General features: G+C 36.4%; 1 protein-coding gene across 2 annotated transcripts in view; it reads right to left on the bottom strand.

Annotated features, from left to right (window-relative positions):
- Nucleotides 1-25941, bottom strand: part of MSR1 (macrophage scavenger receptor 1) — a 67216-nt gene extending 41275 nt beyond the window's left edge. The window contains exons 1-5 of one of the 2 annotated variants that reach the window (XM_037055274.1): nt 25773-25941; nt 16645-16751; nt 14608-14721; nt 7333-7742; nt 2328-2514 (exon numbers count right to left, since the gene is read on the bottom strand). In XM_037055274.1, coding sequence (XP_036911169.1) covers nt 2328-2514; nt 7333-7742; nt 14608-14721; nt 16645-16747 — 814 coding nt within the window. In that variant the 5' untranslated portion in view covers nt 16748-16751; nt 25773-25941. The remainder of the gene's footprint in view (nt 1-2327; nt 2515-7332; nt 7743-14607; nt 14722-16644; nt 16752-25772) is intronic. The other variant, XM_037055275.1, reaches the window with a different exon arrangement.
- Between the last annotated feature and the right edge of the window lie 1447 nt (nt 25942-27388).

Genomic DNA, 27388 nt, shown 5'->3' with positions numbered 1-27388 from the left:
ACACATACAAAAAAAATCCACTATTTAGCTCCTTCCCTATGGTAATTTTTTTAAAAAGGAAATCAGATTTCTACCTAGCCCTAAGATCTATACTGGTTTAGAATACTCAGTCACCATAAATATCATAGACTAACACCATGCAGTTTAGTACAAAGCAAACCCAGGCACATTTTTATTTAAAATGCTCAGAAGATGACATAGCACTAGCAATATCTGCCTACCTTCCCAGAGCTGGGCTTCATGTCCTACTCATTATGATCATGAAATTTGTATTTTGTTCTCAATCTCACCTCATATTTAGATCATAAAAATCTTCCAAATCTTCTAGGCTCTTCCTGCTTAAACCTGCCCCCTTTGTGTATTCTTCCAGTTTTCATGTGTACTCACTTGGATATATTTAATCTGGAAGAGGCCTTAGAATTTTTAGTCAAACATACTTACAGAGGGTCAGAGACAGTGAATTGTCCAAGATCTGAAAGCTAATTGGGTAAAACCTGAACTAGAACTCATTTCCTGACATCCTACGTGATACTATTCCAAACTTAATTGACTTCATTTTTGACATCTGTTCTTCCATTATTCCTGAGATTATATGATTATATTTTTTATAGTAGCTAAAGACACAATCTACTTTTAATTCCAATAATTAATTGCACACAAATCTCTAAATTTAAATACCATCAAATTACTTATTCTTCTTCTTTACTATTATCTATGTAATATATATATCATTAGATACTAGAAAAATAAACATTTTCCAAATGAACATAATGTTATCTTTTCCACCACTGAGACATGTCTCTCTTAATGTTCTTCCTCCATGTTCACCAACTTTGTTTCTTTAAATCACATTGCACCCATTCCTTACCAAACTCTGCTTTACTGTTTCAACAATTTAGTCCTTCAGACTATACTAAAATTACCTGAGAAATGTATTAAAATAATTTATCTCCTTAATCTTTACTTTTATTCAGAAACTGTTAATGTAAAGAGGAAGAATAGAAAGTAATGATGTTGATCCTACAACCCACAAGTGACAAAGAACTCAATTGGTACAATATGTCTCTCCTGGCTATATTTAATAAATATTTATTAGAAGTTTACTTTATGGCTAGATGCTGTAATAATATAAAAATAGTCCCTCATTTTAAGGAACTTAAAGTTTCCAAAAAGATGTAACATTTCACTAGAAGATCGCATGAGACACTTTTATATATGACAACCATAATAAGAATTCTCCTGTGAAAAGATATACTTAGTGATCAATATGAAGGAAGATATAAATGTCAGTAAAAAATAGGTATCTATCTAGGTCCTCCCAGATCTCATTCATCTACTTCTTTTTTCAGAGATAAACACTAATATAAATTTTGTGTATCTCATTTTCTTGCATCTTAAAAAACAATCATTCTTATTATAATGCATATATCTGTAAATATACATTATTTAATTTTACTAAATTATAGGCACTGTAAACAAAATGTACTATATATAGTCTTCTGAAACTTGTTCTTTACGAGAGACAAACCTAAACAAAAGGATACCAAAAGGTTAAGAGTAAACATGTAAAATACTAAAAATATAAGGTACTAAGCCCTGGCTGGTGTAGCTCAGTGGATTGAGCACAGACCTGCGAACCACACAATTGTGGTTCGATTCCCAGTCAGGGCACATGCCTGGGTTGCAGGCCAGTTCCCATCAGGGGACTCACAAGAGGCAACCATACATTGATATTTCTCTCCTTCTCTCCTTCCCTTCCCCTCTAAAGATAAATAAATAAAATCTAAAATAAAAAATAAAAATATAAGGAACTAGGAGCTAGTGTGAAATATATATATGTATTAACTTGAAAATCAGTAATATTCAATTCAACTTGTTTCACAAACAATATAAAAGCATTTGACAAATTCATTTTTTAGGAGAGGTCAAAATCTTTTCGAATTACTAATACAATAGTGTAGAACACAAGAAAGAATGTGGAAGTTTTGTAAAGGAGAATTAACAAGCTTGATTTTTTAAAAGTTAGAGAACTTTGTGACTTATAGAAAACCTGTTTCGATCTTTAGTAATACGGAGTATTTGAATTAATGCCTTATTAGACATTAAGAGAGTTTTCATTTTTGTAAATCCCTTTCTGTTTAAAGAACACCATGATACTGTTATCATAGCATGTCTTAACATGATCTGAGGATTTCTTCCTCTAGATAATTGTAGTAAATATATGCTCAAAACCATTGTAAGTCATAGGATCTAGAAGACCAAATCTCAGTGTATCTCCATGTATATTTTAATATGCCACTTTCTGGAAGAACGAAAAGACACTTTACCTTGAATTAAAGTGATATTTTTCAGAGTCTGAGAATGTTCCCAGTCTTTCAGTCTGAGGTCATTAGTGATGTTATTCAATAGTTTCACTTCCCCTTTTATTTCCTGTTCCAAGTATGCATGTTTTTCTTTCATAGACAGAATTTCTGCTGACACATTGTACACATGCTCTTCTAATTCACTCATCTCCTGTGAAACATAGGCAAGCATCCGCAATTTTTGTTACGCAATTATTTATGAAATATGTCACTTCAAGAAACCCTGAAATCCACGTTAAAAAAATCCACATAATATTACAGGAATATTATGGAATAAGAATACAAAAATTAGAGAACGGTTTAAGATAGTAATTCTTTGGTTTTGAAGAATTTGTCTCTGACTGAATGGCTGAAATTTCACATCCTCTGTGGTGTCCCCTATCATGTAATTGAGTATATCTAAGGTATCCTTCTATTCCCAAACATAAAGATGTCAAAATGCTAATAAATTTTTAAAAACCTGTATGGTTTCTAATTCATCTGATATAAAACTTTTTGTATTATACTCATAGTAGAAACATACCATTCCAATTCTGTGAATTTGGTAGATCTAGATATGAAACTGTTTTACAGCAATAAAAATGTTGAATGCCATATTTCACAGTGCTAATTAACCTTCAGAATAGCTTTTCATATTCAATACAATCTCAAGTAGCATATTAACAATATCTTTTAATTTTTATTGCCTCTGTATTTGAGGTTTCATTGTTTGTTTTCAATTATAATTATATGTATTTTGTGTACATTTTTATGCCTGTGAGTATAAAATAGAGAGACTGTGAACAAGAGATATCCTACTTGTTAGATCTTGGATATGCTTTTAGTTTTTACTCTATAATATATTAAGAATACATAATACTTGATATCAAACTACTATTACAAGGCCATTGTAATCAAAACAGCATGGTACTGGCATAAGAATAAGTATATAGATCAACGGAACAGAACAGAGAGCCCAAAAAGAAACCTACAACTTTATGGTCAATTAATACTTGATAAAGGAGGTGAGGGAATACAATGGAGTAAAGATAGTCTCTTCAATAAGTGGTGTCAGGAAAACTTGGACAGGTACATGCAAAAAAGTAAAAGCTAGACCTTACAATTTACACCTTACATAAGAATAAACTCAGAGTGAATGAAAGACTTAAAATGTAAGTCACAAAACCATAAAAATCCTAGAAGAAAACATAAGCAGTAAAATATCAGACATCTCTTGTAGCAGTATTTTTGCTGATATATCCCCCTAGGGCAAGGGAAACAAAGGGAAAAACATAAACAAATGAGACTACATTAAACTGAAAAGATTCTGCACAGCAAAAGAAAGCATCAACAAAATGGAAAGGGGCCCACTGTGTGAGAGGACATACTCACCTATGATACATCTGATAAGGGGTTAATGCCCAGCATGTAAAGAATACCTACCACTCAACACCAGAAGACAAACAGTCCAATTAAAAAATGGGCAAAGGACCTGAATAGACACTTCTCCAAAGAAGACAGACAGATGGCCATGGGCATATGAAAATGCTCAGTGTCACTAGCCATCAAAAAGATGAAAATTAAAACCACAATGAGATATCATTAATATGTCTACAAACAAGGGTTTGGGAGAATGTGTAGAAAAGAGAACCCTAATGCACTGTTGGTGAGAATGCCGACTGGTACAGTCACTCTGAAAAAACAGTTCGGAGTTTCCTCACAAAATTGAAAACAGAACTACCTTTTGACCCAGTCAATCCATTTCTAGGAATATGTCCAAATAATCCTGAAACACTAATTTGAAAGAATATAGGCACCCCTATGTTCATAGCAGCATTATTTACAATGGCCAAGAAACAGCCCAAGTGTCCAGCAGTAAATAAGTGGATAAAAAGGCGGTGGTATATTCACACAATGGAATACCAGTAGGCCCTAAAAAAATAAGAAAATCTTACCTTTTGCAACAGCATGGATTGACCTGGACACTATTATGCTAAGTGAAATAAGTCAGTCAGAGGAAGACAAATAGCATATTATCTCATTTATATGAGAAGTATAATGAACAAAATAAACTGACAAATAAAACAGACACATTGGCATGAATACATGGAACAGACTGACAGTTGTCAGAAGTAGGAGGGGGCACTGCATGAAGGAAGGCGAAAGGATTAGCTATAAAATGTATATACCTAGCACACAGACACAGACAATAGTATGGTGACAGCCAGAGAGAAAGAAGGATGACTAGATGGGGGTGGGCAAAGGGTCAGGGGAGGGACTTTGCTTGGGGGTGATGGGCACGTGATGCGGTGTGCTGGTGATATTTTAATGAGTTGTTGTACACTTGAAACCTGTATGGTTCTGCAAACCAATGTTATGCCAATAAAGTCAGTTACAAAACATGAAGCAGAAAAAAGATATTGTAGTGGTGTGTCAAGCAAATAATTAAAATATTATGTCATGTTTCTCCACTTATAATGTTTATGATATTTTTCAATGTTTAAAAGTTAAAAAGTTCCTTAATCTTTCCTTATTCTAAGTATTTACTTTTGTGCTCAATTTTCTATTTATAATTTTGCACTATATTTTCCTTAAGGATTGCCCCTCCAAACCTGGATCTACTCCTGGGTACAATGTACCTAGCATGGACAAGTCTCTGGAATAATGTGGGTCATTTGTATACTTCTTTGGCCCCTCCCAAATGTCAAAGGTATTTATTTAAATATTAAATAAATTCATTTTAAGGATAAAAAATAATATATGTACCTATTAAAATACTTAGAGGCTGCCTAATTTGTAATAATTTAGTGCATGTATACTGTGTGTGTTTTTATAATTTGATTCCTATTGATAGAGTGTCAAACTGCACATATTTTACAACTTTAAAGAATGCTATAACAAGCACCACTTTAAACATATGTTTACACAGTGCTTCTGTAGGACAGCTTCCTGGAAGTGAATCTGACCAAAGGACTAAATATTAAACTTTTTGTAGAGTACTCTCACACTGCCTTCCAAATACATGGTGCCATTTTAAAATCTTACCAATTGCACATTAGTGCCCGCTTTTTGAACCCAAACACTAGGCACCATCAATATATTGAAGTTTGCAGAGTAAGACACATACTACTTGTTACTCCCCTTGGTTTTCGAACTATGATAAGGTTAATTACCAAGTCAAACTTTTCTATGATATTTTTCTTGGCATTTTTTTCTTTCAAGTCTTTTGCTTGGTTTTGCTTTGGGCGTTGGCCTTTCCCTTTTTGATGGACCGAACCTTTTCATCTATTCTGGCAATGTTTTCTGTTTCTCTGTGCTACATTTTAGTCTTTGTTCTGTTTTCGTGGTATGATTTATGCTTTTCTAAGTACTTCTATGTTTCACAGTTGATAGAGTCTCGTTTCCCATTTGTGCATAGAAATGAACCAGTAGTACATCTATTGCTTAATCCGGGTATGAAGTGAAAGCTACACTTCCCCTGACTGGAAGGGAGAAGACCAGGTGAGAGGGTCAAGGCAGCAAGGGTGTAAAACCTTTGCCAAGAATTGAACGTTCACTCAGATTGGCCTCTTCGAAGGCACTTACTCAAGCCCAGAGGCGTTTTGGTACTCACAGCTTGACCTGCGCCTTCCCTCAACTGAAGCCTTATTCTACATTAGGAGATCTCTGCCCTCTTTCTCCTCCTGCCCTGAGTCCCTGACATGTTCCCATACAACATGGTCAACATGAACCGTGAACATATATGCTTGTAGAACACATCTCTCTGTTCCAGAAAACAAGTGTAATCTATCCAAACTCAAATAGTTCGCCGATCACCAGATTTTGATTATTTCCATTCATTAACACATTTCCAAATTGGTTTCAGCTCTTCATTTGTGTGGGTTCATAAATATTCAATAGACTCTGCTGGATTGGGGCCAAAATCAAACATGTCCTTGTTCTATATTATGTATATTTTCTCTCTCCTCACTTGTCTCACTGCTTCGCTAACCCTGTTTTTACATAAAGTAATATTTCTCTCTTTCTTTCCCTCCAACTTAATCACTTTTACTCCAAACACAAACATTTTATTGTCCTCTCTCTCCCGTGTTCTTCAATCCTATGACAGTTTCTTCTTTGTGCATCACCTCGAACTGCTCCACGGCCCAGGCCCTTGACATCCCAATACTATGCGGTGGGCTTAGGTATTCATTAACTGTGTAGGAAACATCAACAGTCAGATTTTGGAAAATATGACGTGGAAAAAAACAGAATTTTAAGGTTGGTTTTGGAATGAGGTTCACAGAGTCCCCATATTTAGATAGCAATGTCATTGTCTTCTGACACCTTAAGACAAGGACCAAGTAAAAATTCAAAAGTTCTGAGTAATCGCAGCTTACAAATAATAAACTTGTAGGATATTCTTTATGAACCTGTTTAGTCTACTGTCTAGTTAATAATTTAGTTGTTTTTTTTCATCTGATGTTGTAACTTTAGAGGCTTCCCTTTGCTTTATAATTAATTAATCTTTGCTTTGCTCATTAAGAATGGGTCTATCAAGTAAAACCTACTGCAAAGATGCCCAATTTTTAAGGTAATGGTGGGAATTTGACAGGCTTCACATTACTTATAATCTTAGGTCTTACATATTTTATAATATCAGGATTCTTTTTCAAAAGTAGTCAAATGTTTTAGTCATATGTTTGTTTTTAGTCATATGTTTGTTTTTAACTTTTAGTCATATGTTTGTTTTTCATAGGAAATACCTTAAGAGAGACTATATCCAATTGGCGGGGTGGGGGCGGGAGAAAAAATACAAATTTTGCTGGGAATCCAGAAAAGGAACTAGGTAAATCTGCTTGACACCTTCTGGTAAGATTACCAAAAAAGTCAGGGTGGATAGGATGATCTTCAAACACAATTTGCAATGTTCATTTTCCTGTTTATCGAGGAGATAGGATCTAAATGAATTCAGTGTCAACCTGTGACCTTCCAATACAAAAGCTCTTACCTCTTGTTGTTTAATTTTATTCTCTCGGACTTTGCCATTCAGTGTTTCAATACTGAGCTTCAAAGCAAGCAATGTGGTGTTCAGACTTATTAATGACTTGGAGATTTCATCTATTTCATTTCCACGTTCCTGGACTGAGGAAACCGCAGTGCTCAGCTGGACAAGAACATCATTGAATCTTTGATCAGTCGTCACACTGAAGTTTTGGAAATGCTCTGAATCTATGAGATTGGCTTGTGTATCTGAAATACACTCGATTCTCTTCTCCATTTTGTTCATGTTTTCTGTGACAACCTCTCGAAATTTTATTTCTTCACTGTCATTTCCTTTTCCATTGAGATGCTGAAGAGTGTCACTGATATTAATCGAATTAACCATGCAATTCTTCCACTCCCACTTTACGAGCTGAGCTGCAGATTTAAGCAAAAACAAGCTGAGTCACGATCTGTCTGCTTAAACGCATGTACCTGTCTCCTCACATGCATTCTGTGTCATTCTATTCTGAATCATGCCTTTCCATTCCATTCGAACATTCTGGATGCTAACCTAAATCAGATATTTATTTTAAATAGACAATGTATGAGCCACAGTAGGCACATTGCTGTGAGGGTGACAGTCTCCTCCTCACACTTTACATCAGAGGTTATTCCAGGATTCAACCATTCTTCCTGAAGTCCTGCTTATAAGAATCTTTTGGGCCCTGGCTGGTGTGACTCAGTGGATTGAGTGCTGGACTACGAATCAGAAGGTCACTGGTTCGATTTCCGGTCAGGGCACATGTCTGGGTTGCAGGCCAGGTCCCCAGTAGGGGGCATCCGAGAGGCAACCACACATTGATGTTTCTCTCCCTCTCTTTCTCTCTCTCATCCCCCATCTCTTAAAATAAATAAGTAAAATCTTTCCCCAAAAAGAGAGAGAATCTTTTGGACCACTACATTTGATTTTCCCAGTAAGAGAGATTCCACAGACTGTAAAGTGCACTGTGGCAGGGTCTGTGGTTAAGATAAAGTGAGATAATGTTCAACAGAGTATCAGAGGTCAGCGTGTTGAGTACATCAGTTATTATCAGGAAAAAATGGTGTCAAAATAAGCAGCAAAAACAGAAGTATGAGTGTTATCCGCTGTATGAATAAGTCGTGTGTTTCCTCTTCCACGCCCGACCCTGAAGCTGGAGGAGCACTGTCACGCCCAGTTTACACAGGTCCAATTTATAGCTGAGGGAGCAAAAAATTGCACAAATACTATTCTTACTTTGGAAAGTATTATTTTTATAAGATTCCTTTTTGCCTACTATGAAATAAATGTTCACAGTAGACAATTTAGAAACGATGAACAGTAAGGGAACATAATTTACCATTAAAATCTTCATCCCAAGTTAAATGCTTACTTTGGAGCACACACACTGTCTCTGGCTCTCTGCTTTCACCACCACATTATTATTATAAAAGCAAGCTTACATTTTATATGTAAGCTGGAAAGTACTCTAAATTAATACTATATTATAAAGACTTTGGCATATTATTTAGAATTGTTGGATAAAAAGAATTTTAAGAACTGCATTGTATTCTATATATGAATCTACCCAATGTATTTAACAAACCCCTTAGATTAGTTTGTTTCTGTTCTCACTAATATATTCAATGTTTTGATAAACAATCTTGTGAGTAATTATTTCCTGAAGAAAAAAGTCTATTAAGTGGTATGAGACACACAAAGCCACTGATATATATTTCCAAATAGACATACATTCTCTAAACAAGCTAATTATCCTTCTGAAAGTATCTAGAACAATATGTTTATAGTTTAAAAAATAAAAGGAATAAACATTAACTTTCCAGATAAAAACAATAGATAATTATACACCATAAAGAAAACACTAAACACTATTTTACCTCTAACCAGTGACAGTTAAGATTTTTGTTATCTTTTCATGTCTCTACCTCCATTATTTATAACTTTTATCTACATATATGTCAGTCTCTTATTCATATTTATTTAAATGTATAAATTTTATACTTCACCATTATTAAGCAATAATAAGAATAACTTCATATAACTTGTATTTGAGAAATATATGTACATAATCAGCTTTTTCTGAACTGTCAGTTTTCTGAGTAAAAATGATACAGCAATAGTACCAGCTTTATAGGATTTTAAGAATTAATGAGATAACATATGAGAAAAGGAACATCTAATCTGTACCCTTAGCTCAGGGTGTTTGTTACATCCAGGAGACCTTAGTGTTTGCACAGGGTCAAGCTGCCTGACTATGGAACCCAGCTCTGCTTCTGACTATTGGCCGGGGTGCTCCAGGCAAGTTATTTATCTCCTCTTTCTTAGGGTCCTTCAAAGATCTGCCAGTAGTAACGATCTCAACAGCGTGCTGAGATAAGGCATGTAAATCCCATAGCACACAAGTGACACCTACGAAACTTCTATTTAAATGTAAGTGCCTTAACCATGAAAGAGGTTATCTTGCTTGGAGCATAAACATTTACTACCTTTACTGAAAGAAGCTATTGATGGTGGTTGCTATTGTAGATGTTATTATATTAAGAACAAGTATTAAACTATATATGCAATTAAATCCCAATTTAAAAAAAAAACATGTTACCATGGGTCCTTACTTACATTCTCTTTAGAATTAGCTTATTTGAATTAATAAACATGTGTGACTATATTTTGATAGGATCCACAACAGAGACCATTTCAAGTGTTCATTATTTTATACTTCTTAATGTATCAACAAATTGGAAAAAAAATATATTTCTTAGTAGGATCTTATCACATTTATTAATTTAAGTGTGGGGGCAATTTTGGTTTGATAGCCTCATTTATGCATTTATCAATTATATGATTTATTTATTTAGCACCTACTTAATACAAAACACTGTTTGAGTAACTCTCAGAAGACTGACTGAAACTAAAAGCTGTCCCTTAAATTTTTTCCTTTTATGATGATTATTCCTTTTTTTTTAGTTAAGAATCCATGTTCTGCCCTGATTGGTGTGGCTCAGCTGGTTGGGAACCATACCACAAAAAGAAAGATCACTGGTTGGATTCCTGGTCGAGGCACATGCCCGGGCTGTGGGTTCAGTCCCAAGTTAGGGAGTTGGGGACACATACAAGAGGCAATTGACTGATGTTTCTCTCTCACACTGATGTTTCTCTCCCTTCCTTTCTCCCCTCCTTCCCCTCTCTCTAAAGAGAAATAAATAAAATCTTTAAAAAAAGGAGAATACATAGTTTTTTGATCCAGTCATTTACCGATGGGCATCTAGGTTGCTTCCAACTCTTGGCTATCGTGAATTGTGCTGCTATGAACATCGGGGTGCATAGGTTCTTTTGCATTGGAGTTTCAGGGTTCTTGGGATATACTCCCAAGAGTGGAATTGCTGGGTCAAAAGGCACGTTCATTTTTAGTTTTCTTAGAAAATTCCATACTATTTTCCATAGTGGTTGTACCAGTCTGCAATCCCACCAACAGTGAACTAGAGTCCCCTTTTCCCCACAACCTCTCCAGCACTTGTTGTTTGTTTCTTTGTTTATGATAGCCAATCTGACTGGTGTTAAGTGGTATCTCATTGTGGTTTTAATTTGCATCTCTCTGATAGCTAGCGATATCGAGCATCTTTTCATGTGTCTCTGGATCCTATACGGTACATTTACACAATGGAATTCTATGCTGCAGAAAGGAAGAAGGAACTACTACCCTTTGCAATATCATGGATGGAACTGGAAAGCATTATGCTGAGTGAAATAAGCCAGGCGGTGAAAGACAAATATCATATGATCTCACCGTTAACAGGAATCTAAACAAACCAAACAAGCAAGCAAAATACGACCAAAGACACTCAAATATGGAACAGGCTGACAGGGTCCAGAGGGGAGAGGGGAGAGAATCATAGGGGAAAAGGGGATGGACTCACATGAACAAGTATAAAGGACACATGGACAATCACTAAGGGTGGGGGGCGGAAAGGGGAGGGAGGCGGGGAGCATGGGGCGGGGGGTGGGCAGGGTTGGGAATATAAGACAGAAAGCTGTACTTGAACAAGAATTAAATAAAAAATATAAAAATAAATAAATAAATAAATAAATAAATAAAAATAAAAAAGGAGAATACAGGTTCTGGATTATAACTGCCTGGGTTAGCAATTCTTGCTCTTTCCTTTCTAAATTGTATCTTGGCCAAGTTAATCTGTCAATGTTTCTATTTCACTTCTGTATAAGTGGAATAATAATAGTATTTAAATAATTAAATGAGCTAATATATGTAAAGTGCTTAAAATAATTCCTGGCACATAATAAGCATTTGATAAGTTTCAGCTTTTTTGATTTTTTTAATATTTTGGATTTACTATCTGTGACATATCCATTTTTACAACATTGATAACCAGGGGCAATTAATATCATGTAATATAAAAACTAAGGGGAGATTTAGTATTGCAATGAGTACAGTAATCTCTGTGCTCAATTTTCCTTTACCAGGAAAATTCATCTGATTGTTCAACCATATAATTTTACTTATACTAGAATCAATTTCCACTTTAATGGGCAAAACAGCCCCTTTTCACAGTATAAAAGAGAGACTTGATCTAACAAAAGATCCATACGACCAAGGATTTTTATTTGACATAAATTTCAACATGAATTGGCAATAAAGGTAACATTTTATTTATAGATTTAAAAACACAACAGTGGTTATTTTCCCAAATTCTGATTTTCACAATTTGATCCTTACTTCCATTAAGTTTAACTCTGTATCATAAACCTAGGTAAAGAATACCAGAGTTTCTATTTTCAAATATTTATTTCTTCCACCATCATTGGACAAATGGCATTTTTTGACTTTGTCACATTTGAAAGGAAACAAGCTTTATGGGTTGAGCAAAGACCTAGGGAGAGAGTTATGTCTGATCCTACAGATCACAATTACTTTTTCATGTTGGTAGTATCTTCTCCTACCAAAAATCCGTATTATTTTGAGCTGAAGAATCTTTAGTATTTCAGTAACAATTTATATAGATTAATACTAAATTATATTTTATTGTCCAGAGTCATAGTCATGTTGTTATTATACTACACCAGTGATCTAGTAGCTTCTTTAGGAAGAGGCAGCATATGGAGTAGATTTTATAATTCAGGAACCTCTTTCTATGAACATGACATTTAGGTTTAAGTAGCCTTTTTATGTACAACATTTTACTTTACCCACCAGTTCACATTTGCTAAAACAAAGTGATTACTATCATTTTAGGGATATATTTTTTCTATAATTGCAACTTTTTGATAGCAAGTAGTGATTATGCATTGAAAATATTCAATGTTTTTTCTGTAAAAGCATTCTGATCTATGACTTAATTGAAGTTGTAAATGGACTGTCCATTGTTTATTATTCAAGTGTGACAGACACAGTAAGATCTATTTCAACTTGGGATGAACTTGGGTGCTAACATGAACTCACTGGATTCAAACATTTTTAACTTCTCATCAGTCTTCATGGATCCCTGCTGTAGCTTTAGTAAACAAAACCGCTTCAGATCAATCACTGTTAATCCTAAAACAAATGTGTTGACATGATAGCATTTTCTAATAGGTCAGAGATTTTGAACTTGGTTAGAACCCCAAATTCTTTACAGCTATTCTTCAGAGCTTATGAGAAAGAAGTTGCATTCCTGGGCAGGTTCTACAGACCATGGTTTATATAAAGGCGATGAAATTCACCCAAACTATAAGTGCCTTATAGCTAATAATCACAAACAATAAAACATCTTTCAGTTACCCCTTTCAAACTACAGATAAGCATGTACATAAACAGTGTAGAGATAACCTCAGTGCATCAGGAACTTCACTTCATGACAGATTTATCAGCTTTTTTTACTTAGATGGCTATATTTGGTTTGATTGGCTCATTGGTTTAGTTTGTCATGGTTGGGTTTTCTTTTATTTTTAATGGTCAAAATAGGAGCCAATCTTTACCTGTGGAACATATTTTCCTGGTTAAAATTATGGGAACTCTGTTTTTTTTTAATTGTTCAAGCTTACCTTGTGCTAAAAACCCAATTACACTGGGAGGCAGCAGACCATCCAGGTTAGGAGTCAAGTGTCATGGGTGGGAAACTCCAGCTCCACTGCTTAGTGGATAATGAGGCTCAGTTTCCTTTCATGGATAATGAGAATGGGCGCATGTGTGCTTAGGGGTGACCTGAAAGGTGTATTTAGATGATCTGTGGAAAACGCAGAGCCCAATGTCTGAACGTAGTCAGTGCTCAAAATGATAGCTACTGTTACCTTTGTTGTTGTATCATCATTTCTTTTTTAGCAGAAATTCCGCTTTGTTTTGGAATATTACTTTAGATTGCCTCTTAGCAGAGGAGGTTTGGCCTTGTGTTTAGGAGCAATTTCTTGTTAAGCTGATTAATATGCACATAAGAAAGTGTCATACTCCCAGCCTATCTCTTATTAGAGCACATGTCCGTTTTGCCAGTCATACAGAAAGGAGAGCTACAAGGCATATAAACTCAAATGCCAATCAAGTGCCTCAAAAATGCTACTGAGGGGACTAACACTTACAGATGGCTGAGTTATATGCAAGCTGCCCCTGGGAAAGCTCTCAGATCGATCCCCAGGTCTAGTCAGACTCTCCAAAGAAACACATATACCTGGAAAACATCCTATTGTGCCCAAGGACAGTGGTCTGGTGTTTTTCTTTGAGAGGTTACTACTAGGTTATTTTTAGAGATTTTTTTTAAAAAATGGCTTTATGAAACAGGTAACCATATAAACTTTAAAGATATTAATGAAGTATAGACCATTATTTTCTTTTAAAATAGGTACAAGAATATTCCTTTTTGCCCTCAATACCAGCAGTAGAGGCCTTTATCTCACCTGGCTTGTTTTTATATTTTAGGCACTGTTAATGTAAATAACCGTGTTCATAATTTAACACTGACAATAAGGATACTTGTCATGAAATTAGTGACCCACCACAAGATGCATATAGGACTTCAGATGATAACATATTTTTGAAAATGTCAATTCTTTCTACAGCTATATTTTTATCCTGATCTTTAATTTTTCTATTCTACTTCATTTTTCTTCACTTGACAACTTCGAAGACTCTGTTTTTTCATTTAATACATTTGAGTAACACTTTGTCATAGAAGTTCACCTGATGCCTCTTCCCTACACAAAAGACTGGATGCTTCTTGCTTCTAGAGTAACTAATACACAGGATGAGCTGCCAGGATGCAGAACTCTGGAATATCGTACCTGCCATTATTCCAATGATGGGCATGAGAACCATAAACACCAGCAGATAGAGGGCAATCAGTGCTGCTTTGAAGGACTTCAGTTTCTCCTGAAGGGAAGGGCCATTTTTAGGATCTGAAAAACAAAAGCCCAATTAGAAAACTTAATCTTCTTATTCCATTAAAATGTTTGTAATCTGCAGTGAAATGGTTAGTATGAAACCAATTGAAATAAAAAGGAGGAAAATTGGCCCTTGTTTATTCGGTAGGAAGCAGAAGGAACAATCACAGATTAAACCAATACAGCCCTGACTATGGACAGGCGATTTACTCACCCATTCACTGAGCATCCACAGAAAATGGCCTATTGTCTACATGCTGTGCTCATCTCCTTTTGGAGCACTAGCTGATAAATTTTAATATCCATACCAGCATATGTGAACACATACATTCTTCCATTTCATAGGGGAATATATTCTGAGTGAAAATAAAATCCCTTAAGTAAACTCCAAAACTAAAAATAAGAGTTCAGACATTGTTTAACAATAGTCCATGAGGAAATGAAGGTAGAGAGGGAAAGGAAAAGGAAAAGGAAAAGGAAAAGGAAAGGAAAGGAAAGGAAAGGAGAGGTGAGGAAAGGAAAGGAGAGGTGAGGAAAGGAGAGGTGAGGTGAGGTGAGGAAAGGAGAGGTGAGGTGAGGAAAGGAGAGGTGAGGAGAGGAAAGGAGAGGTGAGGAGAGGAAAGGAGAGGTGAGGAGAGGAAAGGAGAGGTGAGGAGAGGAGAGGAGACCCTGAGACCCTGAGTCCTTTTCCCCTTTATCTCCAATTTATGATCACAACTCCTCTGCATGCTGCCTTTTAAAAGCTCTCAAAAATTGTGTGTGTGTTTTGCTTTTTTTTCTATTCCCAATGACTCTGCTCTCCTTCTTCAATCTCTCGACATCTCCACCTTTAAAAGCTCTATTATTACCTTGTTCTACCCTTTCTCCTTGTCTCATTGGTGCCACATCCTCCCATCTATTGCTAACACAGCCTGCAATACCCGTCATGCCTTGGAATTGTGGTCTGTATTTCAGGATTTTCTATGTAAGAATTCATATAAGATCCTGTAACTTTGCATTTGCTGCCTCCTCTGACTGAAATACCTCTATGGCTTCTTCTCTACCCACACCATCCCTTGGTAAAATATACTTAAGGGCTTAAGCAGAATTAAAGCACCTCTTTCTGTGACACCTTAAAAGAACCTGCCCAGATAAAGCCAAATACTATATTCTGAGGTCTTGTGGTGACCCCACAAACACCTGTTTCAGCACTGTTATGTATTGAGTTGTGTTTCTCAAAAAGATATTGTTGAAAATGTTGGGTATCTGTGAATGCAAACTTATCTGGAAAGAGGGTCTTTGTAGAGATAATCAAGTAAAAAATGAGGTCATACTGGATTAGGATGGGCCCTGATCCACTGACTAATGTCCTATGAGAAGAGGACATGAAGACACCAGGGAAGAAGACCATGTGAGGATGGAGTCACAAACAAGGTGCAATGCTAAGGATTACCAGGAGCCACTAGAAGCTAGAAATGGGGCAAGAAAGAATTCTTAACCGAGAGCCTTCGAAGAGAGTATGGCCTTGCTGACCCCTCGACCTCAGCCTTCTGGCCTTCAGAAGTGTGAGAGAATAAATGGCTGTCATTTTAAGCCACTTGTTTGGGATCATTGGTCACAGCAGCCCTAAGAAACTAATACACGCACCTACCACCTATGATTTTCAAAGATTAATACATGGTGCCAGGTTCATAGTCACCCCCAGGATGTAGTCCAGTGGCTGGGAAATCAGAGAACTCAATCAATGTTGTGGACTAATTTCACTGATTATAAGGTTTCCTTACTTCAATTTAAGCTTATGTTGCATTTTGTCTCAAGACAGAGAAAGGCCTACTTATCCAGTAAGTATTAGTTTCATGTTCATACACATTTCAGATAAGTCTCAAGACTGCGATTTTACATAACATCAGTAACTCCAAGGGTAACCTGCCTGGGCATTCCCACCCTTCTCCTACTTACTCGAAAGTAGCAAAGTTTTCATTGATCGAGCATCAAACTTGACAGACTCTGAAAAGCTATCATCGTCCTCCAGTTCGTCACCAATGGTATTCCACTGTGCCATATTTCTGTCAAACACAAGTAAAAATTTATCAATTACACATAAAATAGCTAGGACCATTTGGTCCAATGTGTCCAAATGAATTTTATAATTAAAATTTAATTTGACCAAGGAACATAATTAACTAAATTTATATATCTACTATCTATATTAACATATTACATTAATACCTACCCATAAGTTTTTATTGTAACAGGAAAAGACAGACTTACATAGAAACGACTCATCTCTTTCTCCATGTACAAATGTGTATCTGTTTGTATGTGTGTGTTTTTCGAGAGTGAGAGATAGCTTTTCATTTTTAGCTATAAAAATGATTTTTCCAAGTGGCAGAAAACAACTGTTTAGCTGAAGTGAAAAAATAATTTCCCGTAGAACAGAGAGCTGTGCAAAAATTGAAGCAAATATTTCCTGTGGTCTTTTATCAGATCTTCACGAGCCAGTTTCTATCTTGCCAACTCATCTGTTTATCACTTGGGGGAGATTAAAATCTAGTCACCAGATAAGGAATTAAGGGAAAAACTTAGTTTTCTTCTCCCTTTCTTATTTGTAGGTATTTATTTATTTCTCAAGACTCCTCATTATACGTTGGCAGCATCAGAAATATGTCCTTGTGGCTTTTAAGGCACAATCTATACTTTATGACAAAATCTATGCCTGTATCTCTTTAAGATGCTTCAGAATCATTTTCGAGTCTTGATTAAAAACTAGATTGATGGGCTTTAGTCATCAGGATTTTCAATGTTTTCGGTGAAAGAACCAATAGTTTGCAGTTCCACCAAGTTCTCTAGAAATGCTGCAGCTTCCAATGCGAGTGCTCACGGCTGAGGAACGTTTTCCATGAAAAGAAATGATATGATGTTACCTGGGAAACGATTCAGTTCATTTGACTGATAAACTCGGAATAACACCAACATCTTCTCATCATTTCTTTTTCTCTTTAATGCTGAGTTAGGGATTTAGCACAGCCAGCCAGCCACGTTGAGGTGACAGTACTGGAAACTTCAGAGCACCGAATTCATAGTTTGTCCAGGAAATGAAGACCATCGTTCACATGCAAACATTCATCCAGCTTTGGGCAGGGGTGTTTGCAAGTACCTGGCTACCAGCCAACGTATATTTTTTTAAAAATATATTATCAAGGAGACTCTTTGTATCGTAGTTTGCAGAGACAATCTTTGTTCATGCATAATTCTGTGAATTGGTCTTAGTGTCCTTATATCCTGTTGATCTGACCAGAGTGCATTCTTAAATGATTTGGCTTCGGTGGAGGAAGAAAGTGGGGGGGGAAGGTATAAAATCTACCTACTCTTCTCTTAGGTAGATACAAAGTATAATAAATAACCTTGGAAAATTGATCATTCTAGGAAACCAACTTAGATCATTCAGACCCAGAATCCCCTAGCACCTGCTCCTTTTTCATTCACTGTTCTTTGAATTGGATGACAGTTCACTTGCCAAGCAAAACAAATGAAAAAACCACTTTAAAGAATGAGATCGCAATAAAGCTTAGCAAAATCAACTTTTAAAACTATGGGTCAAAGCAATGAGGACTATGTGGTAAAGTTCTTTAACTGTGAACTTAGTTTATAAAAAAGGGGCTCACAATGTATGCATTCACATACATCTACTATGCAACAAGAAATCGCTTCTTTCAGGCTGCTGACTGGCCTGGAAGAAGGCCAGTGTGTTTGACTATGTGTTCGACTATGACTTTGGTCTTCATATTTGACTTTTGTGACTCCACCTTCACTTAAATACAAAGTAAACATCCATTATATTACTCAATCTTCTAGATGTGATTATTTTTGTAAAAAAGATGAAACCTTTTGAGTCGAATAAATCTCTCTAGACCCTGAGGTACATAAAGGAGAGACCATATTTTATTTGTTAAATATTTATCACCAGAGCATAAAGCAACCTGGAATGTAAAATATACTTAAAAATATTTGTTGAATGAACTGATTTGTGTTTTATAAGGTATTAGTCTCACATATTATTTTGGTTTTGGTTTTGGTTTTTTAAAGAAAATGGATATTTTGAGACGGGGGGACCAAAAAGCCGTGCTTTTCTGATAGGGAATTTGTTGGTAAGTAAATTTTGTCCTTAATTCAGATCCCCCCCCCATTCCACACTCATTCTTTTCATAGCCACCTTGAACATGAACCAAAGGTTGGGGCTGGTGACCATGTGACACTGTTGAGACACAGCCACTCACTGTAGCCTGTTCTAAATCGGCATTCATTTTCCCTTTGTCTGGTCAACGGGCAACTAGCGGGGGACATGCCCCAGCGGAGTTTTCAGGAGAATCGTACTAGCATTTTGGTGGGGACGATCCTTTTTGGCAAAGGACTGTCTTCGTTGTACAGCACGTTTACCACCACCCCCCGCTGCCACCCAGTAACTGTCAATAATGTCTCTTAACCATTGCACCATTGCTTCCTGCCTGCATAAAGTCCCAAAACTTCATCCCTACACGTTTCCAAACACCCATTCCTGTTTGAGAACCACTCTTCAAAACATATCCCCAATGTGGGTGGAGACTTAGGAACTCTCTCTGCAATCTTTGCCTCAAGCAATTAGACTGTTAGTCAACCCGGAAAAGTGGGGGTTTTCCAGGTGCTTCAGCAACACAGATTCCTCAGCTTGTTTGGGGGGATATTTCTCAAATCACTGCCTGCACATTTAGCCCTTTAAATATAGATACATTCTAAGTTTTTGTTAAAGCTTATGTGAATATTTCTTATAGAAAACTTAAACAATTTATTATTTTAAAGAGAAAAGATAGCAAATCCAGGATTATAATAGAGTGGTCTAACTTTGGCCTCAATAGAGCAAAGTGCGTGTTATTTTTATTCATATACTCTGTTAGAAGCTCCATGTGTATTTTTTCAATAAATTTGCAATTTAGAACCCACAGGTCCTTCTCAAGTTAAAGGAGGAACAAAGAAGTCTTTTCTCTTTGGGAGAAACAAAGAATTCTACTCTTTTTTCCTTCCTTCCTCCCTTCCTTCCTTCCTTCCTTCCTTCCTTCCTTCCTAGATGCCTCTAAAATGCCAGAGGTACATCATGAAATAGAAAGGTAAGTACTAGGATATTTTTCAGTCAATAAACTTTAAGATGGAAATGCCCATCCCTTCATGTAGGCCAGTTCGACAAATTCCTATTATGTACCATTATACAAGCACTGTGCAAGGCACAACAATGTCAAGATCAATGCATATAGAATAGAACCACAGAAGATCTTATGCTCTAATGTGGGAGACAAAAATCCATAAATTATCACCAGTGATATATATAGTTCCAGCTCGGATGCCATTTTTTTCTTTTTTTTAATATAATTTTTATTTAATTCTTGTTCAAGTACAGCTTTCTGTCTTATATTCCCAACCCTGCCCACCCCCCACCCTTAGTTATTGTCCATTTGTCCTTTATACTTGTTCATGTGAGTCCATTCCCTTTTCCCCTGTGATTCTCTCCCGTCTCCCCTCTGGACCCTGTCAGCCTGTTCCATATTTGAGTGTCATTGGTCGTATTTTGCTTGCTTGTTTGGTTTGTTTAGATTCCTGTTAACGGTGAGATCATATGATATTTGTCTTTCACCGCCTGGCTTATTTCGCTCAGCATAATGCTTTCCAGTTCCATCCATGATGTTGCAAACATGTCTGTTCAAGGCAGAGGACTTGAACAGACATTTCTCCAAGGAGGACATACAGAGGATCCAGAGACACATGAAAAGATGCTCGGATGCCATTTTTGAGGCAACTCAGAATTGTTTTTTAAATAATACAACTAGCTACAATGGTATATTTTCCAAATCAACCTCATTTTTCTTTTTTTTATTTTTGAGTATTGGCATATGTCATCTGTTTCTCACAATCATTTATTTCTACTCTTTGACCAGTGAGACACATACAGCACACTTGGGTATAAAGGTGATATAGAGATACCAGCAAAGCACGGTCGCCTCAGCCAGAGGTCAGGGCTTTACCCTAGTTCACCCTCACCCATGAGACCTATCTCTGATTGCACGTCAACCTTTGACTTCCTCAGAGCCATTCCTTCCACTCTATTCCAATTTTTTGACTTTAGCTCACTTTTCTCTACCTCAGCTAGGCATCATGGGTAGTAGCAATGGAGAGCTGGCAATTACATGGGGGAATTCCAGAAGCATTAAGAAAGGAAAGGAAAGGAAAATAATTGACGAACAAGCATCAAAATATAGCACTTTAACAAAGAAAAGGAGAAAAACATCAAACAAAATATTTTCAGAAAAATAATATGGAAGACATACATTTGAAAACAACCATATTTAATGGGCAGGTAAAGGAAGAAGAATCAGTGTTAAAAGCAGGGAAGAACCTCTGACACTACTGTAGAAAGACAAGTCAGAGTCCTGGTAGACAAAAGGGTTTTCAAGGCATGCAAAGACACCCACAACCTGCTACATGGAATTTGAGCTGTTTTGCCTCATGGTAGAGACAGAAGCAGGTTCTTGAAAGATCAAGAAACAGCAAATATGCCCTGGCTGGTGTGGCTCAGTAGATTAAGTGCCAGCCTGTGAACCAAAGTGTCACCTGTTCAATTCCCAGTCAGGGCACATGCCTGGGTTTCAGGCTAGGTTCCCCGTTGGGGAGCACATGAAAGGCAACCACACACTGATGTTTCTCTCCCTCTTTTTCTCCCTCCCTTCCCCTCTCCCTAAAAATAAATGAATAAAAATATTTTAAAGGAAAAAAAAGAAAGAGTAAATGTATAAAAAGGATGGGCCTTGAGTGTATAGCAGAAATCTGGTCATGCTTCATGCCTTTCTATTGAGAACAGATACTCAATAGAAAATTGCCCTACACAGTCCATTCAGGGGAGTCTAATTTCTCTCTGCTTATTTCTCCTCATCTTCCAACTTATTAACATCGGATTGTTCCAGGTCTCAGTTTTTTCCCTCTTTCTATTTTTATTCATTCACATTGGTGTTCTCACCAGCATCTTCACTTTAAATACATAAGGCTGGTTGAAGACTCCTACATCAGTATCTGTTGTCCAGCCCTCTCCTCTTAACTCCAGACCTGTACATGCAATTACATCACTACTTGGAGTTTTTAGTGGCCCAAAGCTGGGGGCCTTCCTCGTTCCATGCTCCACAACGAATCAATGCCACCCTCCCTATGACCAGCTTGGCTGGTGCCCCATCATCTCTCTCAGCTGGTCTCCCAACTTCACTCCTCCTCTTTCTATTTTATCTAATTATTTATTCTCCATGTGCCTCAAGCAAGTCAGATCATACCACTCCACTGCCCAGGACATGGGGACACCTCCCCATCTCCCTCTGGTCCTGATGAAAACCTCTCACGTGGACACTTCCCGAGCCTCAGATGTAAAATTACAACATAGCTCTTTCACTTCCTCAAGTCCTTCCTGGCTTAAGTTTTCTTTTCAAAAAACATATCACGATCCAACTTGAAATTCTTGTTTTTTAATTCATCATGTCTATTGTCTGTCTACTTTTACCCAAGTTAGAGCCATGTTTCAAGAGTTTTATCTTTTTTGTCCAGTGACCAGAAAGTTCTTGGCACTTGGTAGGTACCCATTAAATATATAAATAAATTATAAGAAATTTCACAAATAAATAAAAGACAAATTTTTTTGCAAGATGACTAGGTTTCATATATGGGGTCATGCCTCACTCTGTATTTGACTAATGTGGAAAATTCTGTATTTGACTAATATGGAAATTATAAAAGTTCTTTTATTCAGTGGAAAACAAAAAGGTTTTCTCTGAATTGTGTGGAAATAGGAAAGTGAAACAAAAATTTTACCCCCACATTTCCCACTTTGCCTCAAAGGCATTCTTTAGATTTACTAGATTATTTTAGTTCTCTGCTTGCATTATTATTGCAATTTTTAAATAATTTTAAACAACATACACATATAAAGTTTTGTTAGCAGCTAGTGAGCCATTTACACAATCCCAAGGTGTCTTTAAATGTCTTTTCCATAGTTAATAGAAAAGGTAACTTCACATAAAGTTAGAGTTTCAACCAAATGTCAATGCACTAACAAAGAACCATGAAATCTCTGCGTTTGTGGAATCTATCAAAAGGACGTTCTCATGAGAAGTGAAACAGATCTCTGCAATATCAGCTTTATTGCAGCTCTCTGCAATAAAGTGGGTGAAAAGTTTTCAGAAGCTTCAGTAGGAAAATCACATGAAAGAATTCCAATGTTATCTTGTTTGGAAACATAACTGACACATTTTTCCTGTTTGTTTTTTATTATAAGAACATTATGACTATATTAGAAATAAACAGGGGCAAAGTTTCTATTATCCTTTGCTCTAATGTAAGAAAAAACACTTTCATTTTTTATATGAAATTTGAGTATTTGTTACTTTGTAACAAAGTAACAAAGTACATAGACTTTGTTACTTTGTTGATTCACAGTGACATCATTTGGTTTTATATAGTTCAAGATTTTATTCATATTTTTATACTTAAAATTATTTTCTAATTTAAAATTATGGGCTACATAATAACTCATCAAATATAGGAGTGTTATTCATGTACCCATTTTTCTATAATTAATTCTGCTTTTTAAAATCCGTCCCTCTTCTTTGGAGGACAATATTTACTAATACAGATAATGTAATATTTTCATATTTTTTCTGTCTTTTTTTGAAATGTTATTTTAGAATAACTCACCATGCACTGACTATAATGAAACTATCAAAGTATCAGTTAACAGAAAAACTATTTTGAACTTCTTGGCATCTATTGCCTAACTGCTCTTTATAAAAATCATAAAAAATTTACAATGATTTTCATAGAAAGTGAGTGTGGCAGTTTTAAAGCAAATTCACCACTATTTAGTAATGATGTTTATTTTGGAATCATTTCTATTTCAACAAAAATTAATATCCCAAGGTGGCCTTTATTTGCATCTTCTGTTATCAGTCTTGAGGATATACTTCCATGTAATTATGTATTTTTCTTCTTGGGTTTTTCTTTTATTCATATCAATTGCTCATACATACCCAGGGGATCTTTACATAAACAAACCCTTTTTACATACTATATATAATTTAGGCACAGTCTTTCTTCTAAGACTATTCTCTATTCAGAGTTGTCAACAAACTCTTAAGGTTAACTTTATCTTTAACATTTGGGGGAAATAACTCTGCAATGAAAAAACTGTAATTTTGAAGGAATAGTTTAAAATGTTACAAAATAATATATATATATATATATATTTGGAAAAAATAGCTCTCCACTTCAGAACTGTGCCCATGAAAGGGGTTAAGGTACGAAGTGGAAACAGCTACACTGTGCCCAGCACCACCCGTGCCCCTCCTGTAACGAAAAGGAAAGAGCACCAATTTGAATCTGAGGTCTAGGTTTCAATATCGGTTGTGCCATTTCCAAACTATGTGACCTTTTTTTTTTTAAGACTTTATTTATTTACCTTTAGAGTGGGAGAGAAGGAGAGAAGTATCAATGTATGGTTGCCTCTCATGAGTCCCTTGCTGGGAACTGGCCTGCAACCCAGGCATGTGCCGTGACTGGGAATCAAACCGCGATTGTCTGGTTCACAGGCCCACACTCAATCCACTGAGCTACACCAGCCAGGGCGAACTATGGGACTTTTGACAAACATTTTAACTTATTTGATTGCAGTTTCTATGTATGTGTAAAACATGATTACAATTTCAATTTAAATTATTATAAGGATTTAAAATCATTTTTATAAATTCATACATAGACAACCATCAATAAGTGAATCATCTTTATTTTAACATACCAATTTCTTTTTTTAAGATTTTATTTATTTGTAGAGAGAGGGGAAAGGAGGGAGAAAGAGGGAGAGAAATATTAATGTGCAGTTGCCTCTCATGTGTCCCCTACTGGGAACCTGGCCCACAACCCAGTCATGTGCCCTGACTGGGGATCAAACCAGTGACTTTGGTTCAAAGGTTGGCATTCGGTCCACTGAGACACACCAGCCAGGGATCAAATACCAATTTCTTTTTATCTAAATTTTTCCAATTGTATCCTCATAGTAGCTCCCTGAAGTAGACAGCAGTATTGTTGCTATTTTATAAGGCAAGGAAACAGAGAACTAAAAGGTTTAAATAACTAAAGTTATACGACTAGGGAGTGGAGAGGCTTGGATTTGTATGTAGGCAGAATATACTTACAGAATTTCAGCTACTAAGTACTGCATAAAACATTCGTAGTCTCAGGTCTGTAACTTTTCTAACGCTATTCTCACGTGGCCAATGACAACTCTAACCCCCATTTTATACTGTGTAAATCTTACCCATTCTTCAAGATGAAGCTAATTCTAACAAACCCATGAATGTTTTTTAATGGTCTTCTCTCTCTTTTGGCCTCTCTTATATTCCCATAGTAGTTATCTGCACACTTTTGTAACTAGTTAAGGTACTCAGATTATATGTTAATATACTATACATATGAAGGTGCTCAAGGTATACATTTGTCTTAAATCATGAACTTCCTGAAGACAGTATTTTGACTGTATATTTCCCTACAAGTAGTCCAGTGAATGCACATATTGGTACACAAATAATAGTTTCTATATGAGCATGTAAAGGTAATAAAATGCATTAAGTTAAAGCCAAAAGTATAATATGAAGATTAAGGAAATGAGACTAATTAAATGTTTAACTATATTTTGAATAAAGCCAATATTTTTCAATAAAATATACACAGCTATATACTAAAAGTTTCTTACCAGTTTAACCAACAAAGTATTTCGTATATTTCACATATATCTATGTATACACATACATTTTTATTCATGGAAAACCTAAGAAAAACTTCTATCTTTTTACCATTGAAAACATGAAACCAAATTACTAGTGATGGGATAAAAATTCTACCATAAACTATTGATGATGTGTATATACACCTATACATACATATGCATCTCACACACACACACCCAGACACAGATTAGATACATATAATTAATAGAAGCAATTTTGGAAAAACATGAAAATAAACTACTTTACCGTTTGTCCTAAAGACAGCTGAACTGGTTTATCCACTTCCCACTCTTCACAATTGAAATGTAAAATCCTTATCACATAGTATTGCAGTATTTGATTCGTGAAAAAAGGAAATGACACATGGAGTGTTGAAAATCTTCTTTAACATTGTATTTCAATAGTACTTTCACCAAAGCACAAGTTTGCAAAATCTAAATTTGTCAGATAATTCATTCCTCTTCCTATCTCGGACATTACAAAAGAAAAGGAGAAGTAGATGAAAAAGAAACAAGGCTTACTATAATAGGCAGATTAATTCTCCTTCGTATGATATCTATACCTTCTATCAATTCGTGCCATTATCTCCCACTAAACTCATTATCTTCTATTGATTCTCATTATACCCTCTTTCATACTGGGTAAGTTTGAGGGATAATTCCACAGGTAAGTAATTTTTCTCCTTATCACTTGTCTCTTTTCAAATGCAAAACATAGGAGAAAAGGACATAGATACTCACCAGGTAAAAGTAATAATCTAATAATGCTCACTTCAGCTCTCTGCACACTGATGCTAGCATTATCTACAGCTGTCTTGTGAGCCCCCAACCCATTGTGTATTTCCTCAGAAGCAGAGTGGGGAAGAGGGGTCCCAGTCAGGGGGTCAGAGGACAGAGGTGTCTTCAACCTTCCACCGCCCTGTCAGGGTTTAACCTGTTCATCTCCTTTGTTCGGTCACATTCGGTAAGTTCCAGTACAACGAGCGTAAGAGGTATACATTGCATCGATAAACTAATTTTTAGATCTAATGCTTCTGGGAGAAGGTGTTAGTTTATATTCCATGGGTGCTCTGAACAGCGAGAGATCATATTTTCTACCATAAATGGCCAAAAGAACCTTGCCATGGCCTTGAGCTCCAAAGAACACTCCCTGGACAGTATGCCAGGGAGAGAGAAGGCAGAACAGTGTGCTGCCCTGGAGGGAGAAAGGAACGGTACTAAGCAGCCACTCTGTCCTTTGCGGAGGGCGGGGGATAGATAATATTCAGTTGCCCTTTTTTCATTGATATTGGCTTGCAAAACCACATAGGCTTTAAGTGTGCAGCTCAATAAATCATCTGCACACTTATTGTGTGCCCATCGCTCCAGGCAAAGTCTCATTCTGTCATCATTGTACACACCACCCCCCCACCCCCCTGCTCTGCCCACCTCCACCTCGTCCCCACCCTCCCTCTCCCTCTGGCCACCACCACACTGTGGTCAGTGTCTGTGGGTTGTGCGTGTATGTTTTTTGCCTGATCCCTTCACTTTTTTCCTCTGGTCCCCCAGCTCCCCTCCCCTCTGACAGCTGTCAGTCTGTTCTATGTATCCACGCCTCTGTTTCCATTTTTTTTTTCCAAACCCACGTGACATTTTAATGGTAAATTCTTTTTGAAAAGTACTTGCTGAATTCCAAGGCAAATTTACGGACACCCAAGGCAAGTTTACCTGTAGTTTCTCATTTATTCTTACAGTAATTTTTGAGACAGGGACTATTAGCGTCCTTCCTTCATTGATGAGGAAACTGAGACTCAGAGGGTAAGTGGTTTGCCCTGGCAAATCGTTGGGCCAGGATTCAAATCCAAACACTTGACTTCAAGTCCC

The sequence above is a fragment of the Sturnira hondurensis genome, unplaced genomic scaffold (genome assembly GCF_014824575.4).
Source record: "Sturnira hondurensis isolate 20B ecotype Veracruz unplaced genomic scaffold, ASM1482457v3 Scaffold0008640, whole genome shotgun sequence".
In the NCBI taxonomy this organism is placed as follows: Eukaryota; Metazoa; Chordata; class Mammalia; order Chiroptera; family Phyllostomidae; genus Sturnira; species Sturnira hondurensis.
The sequence above is the reverse complement of the archived record's forward strand: the minus strand, read 5'-3'. Positions and strand labels throughout refer to the sequence as shown.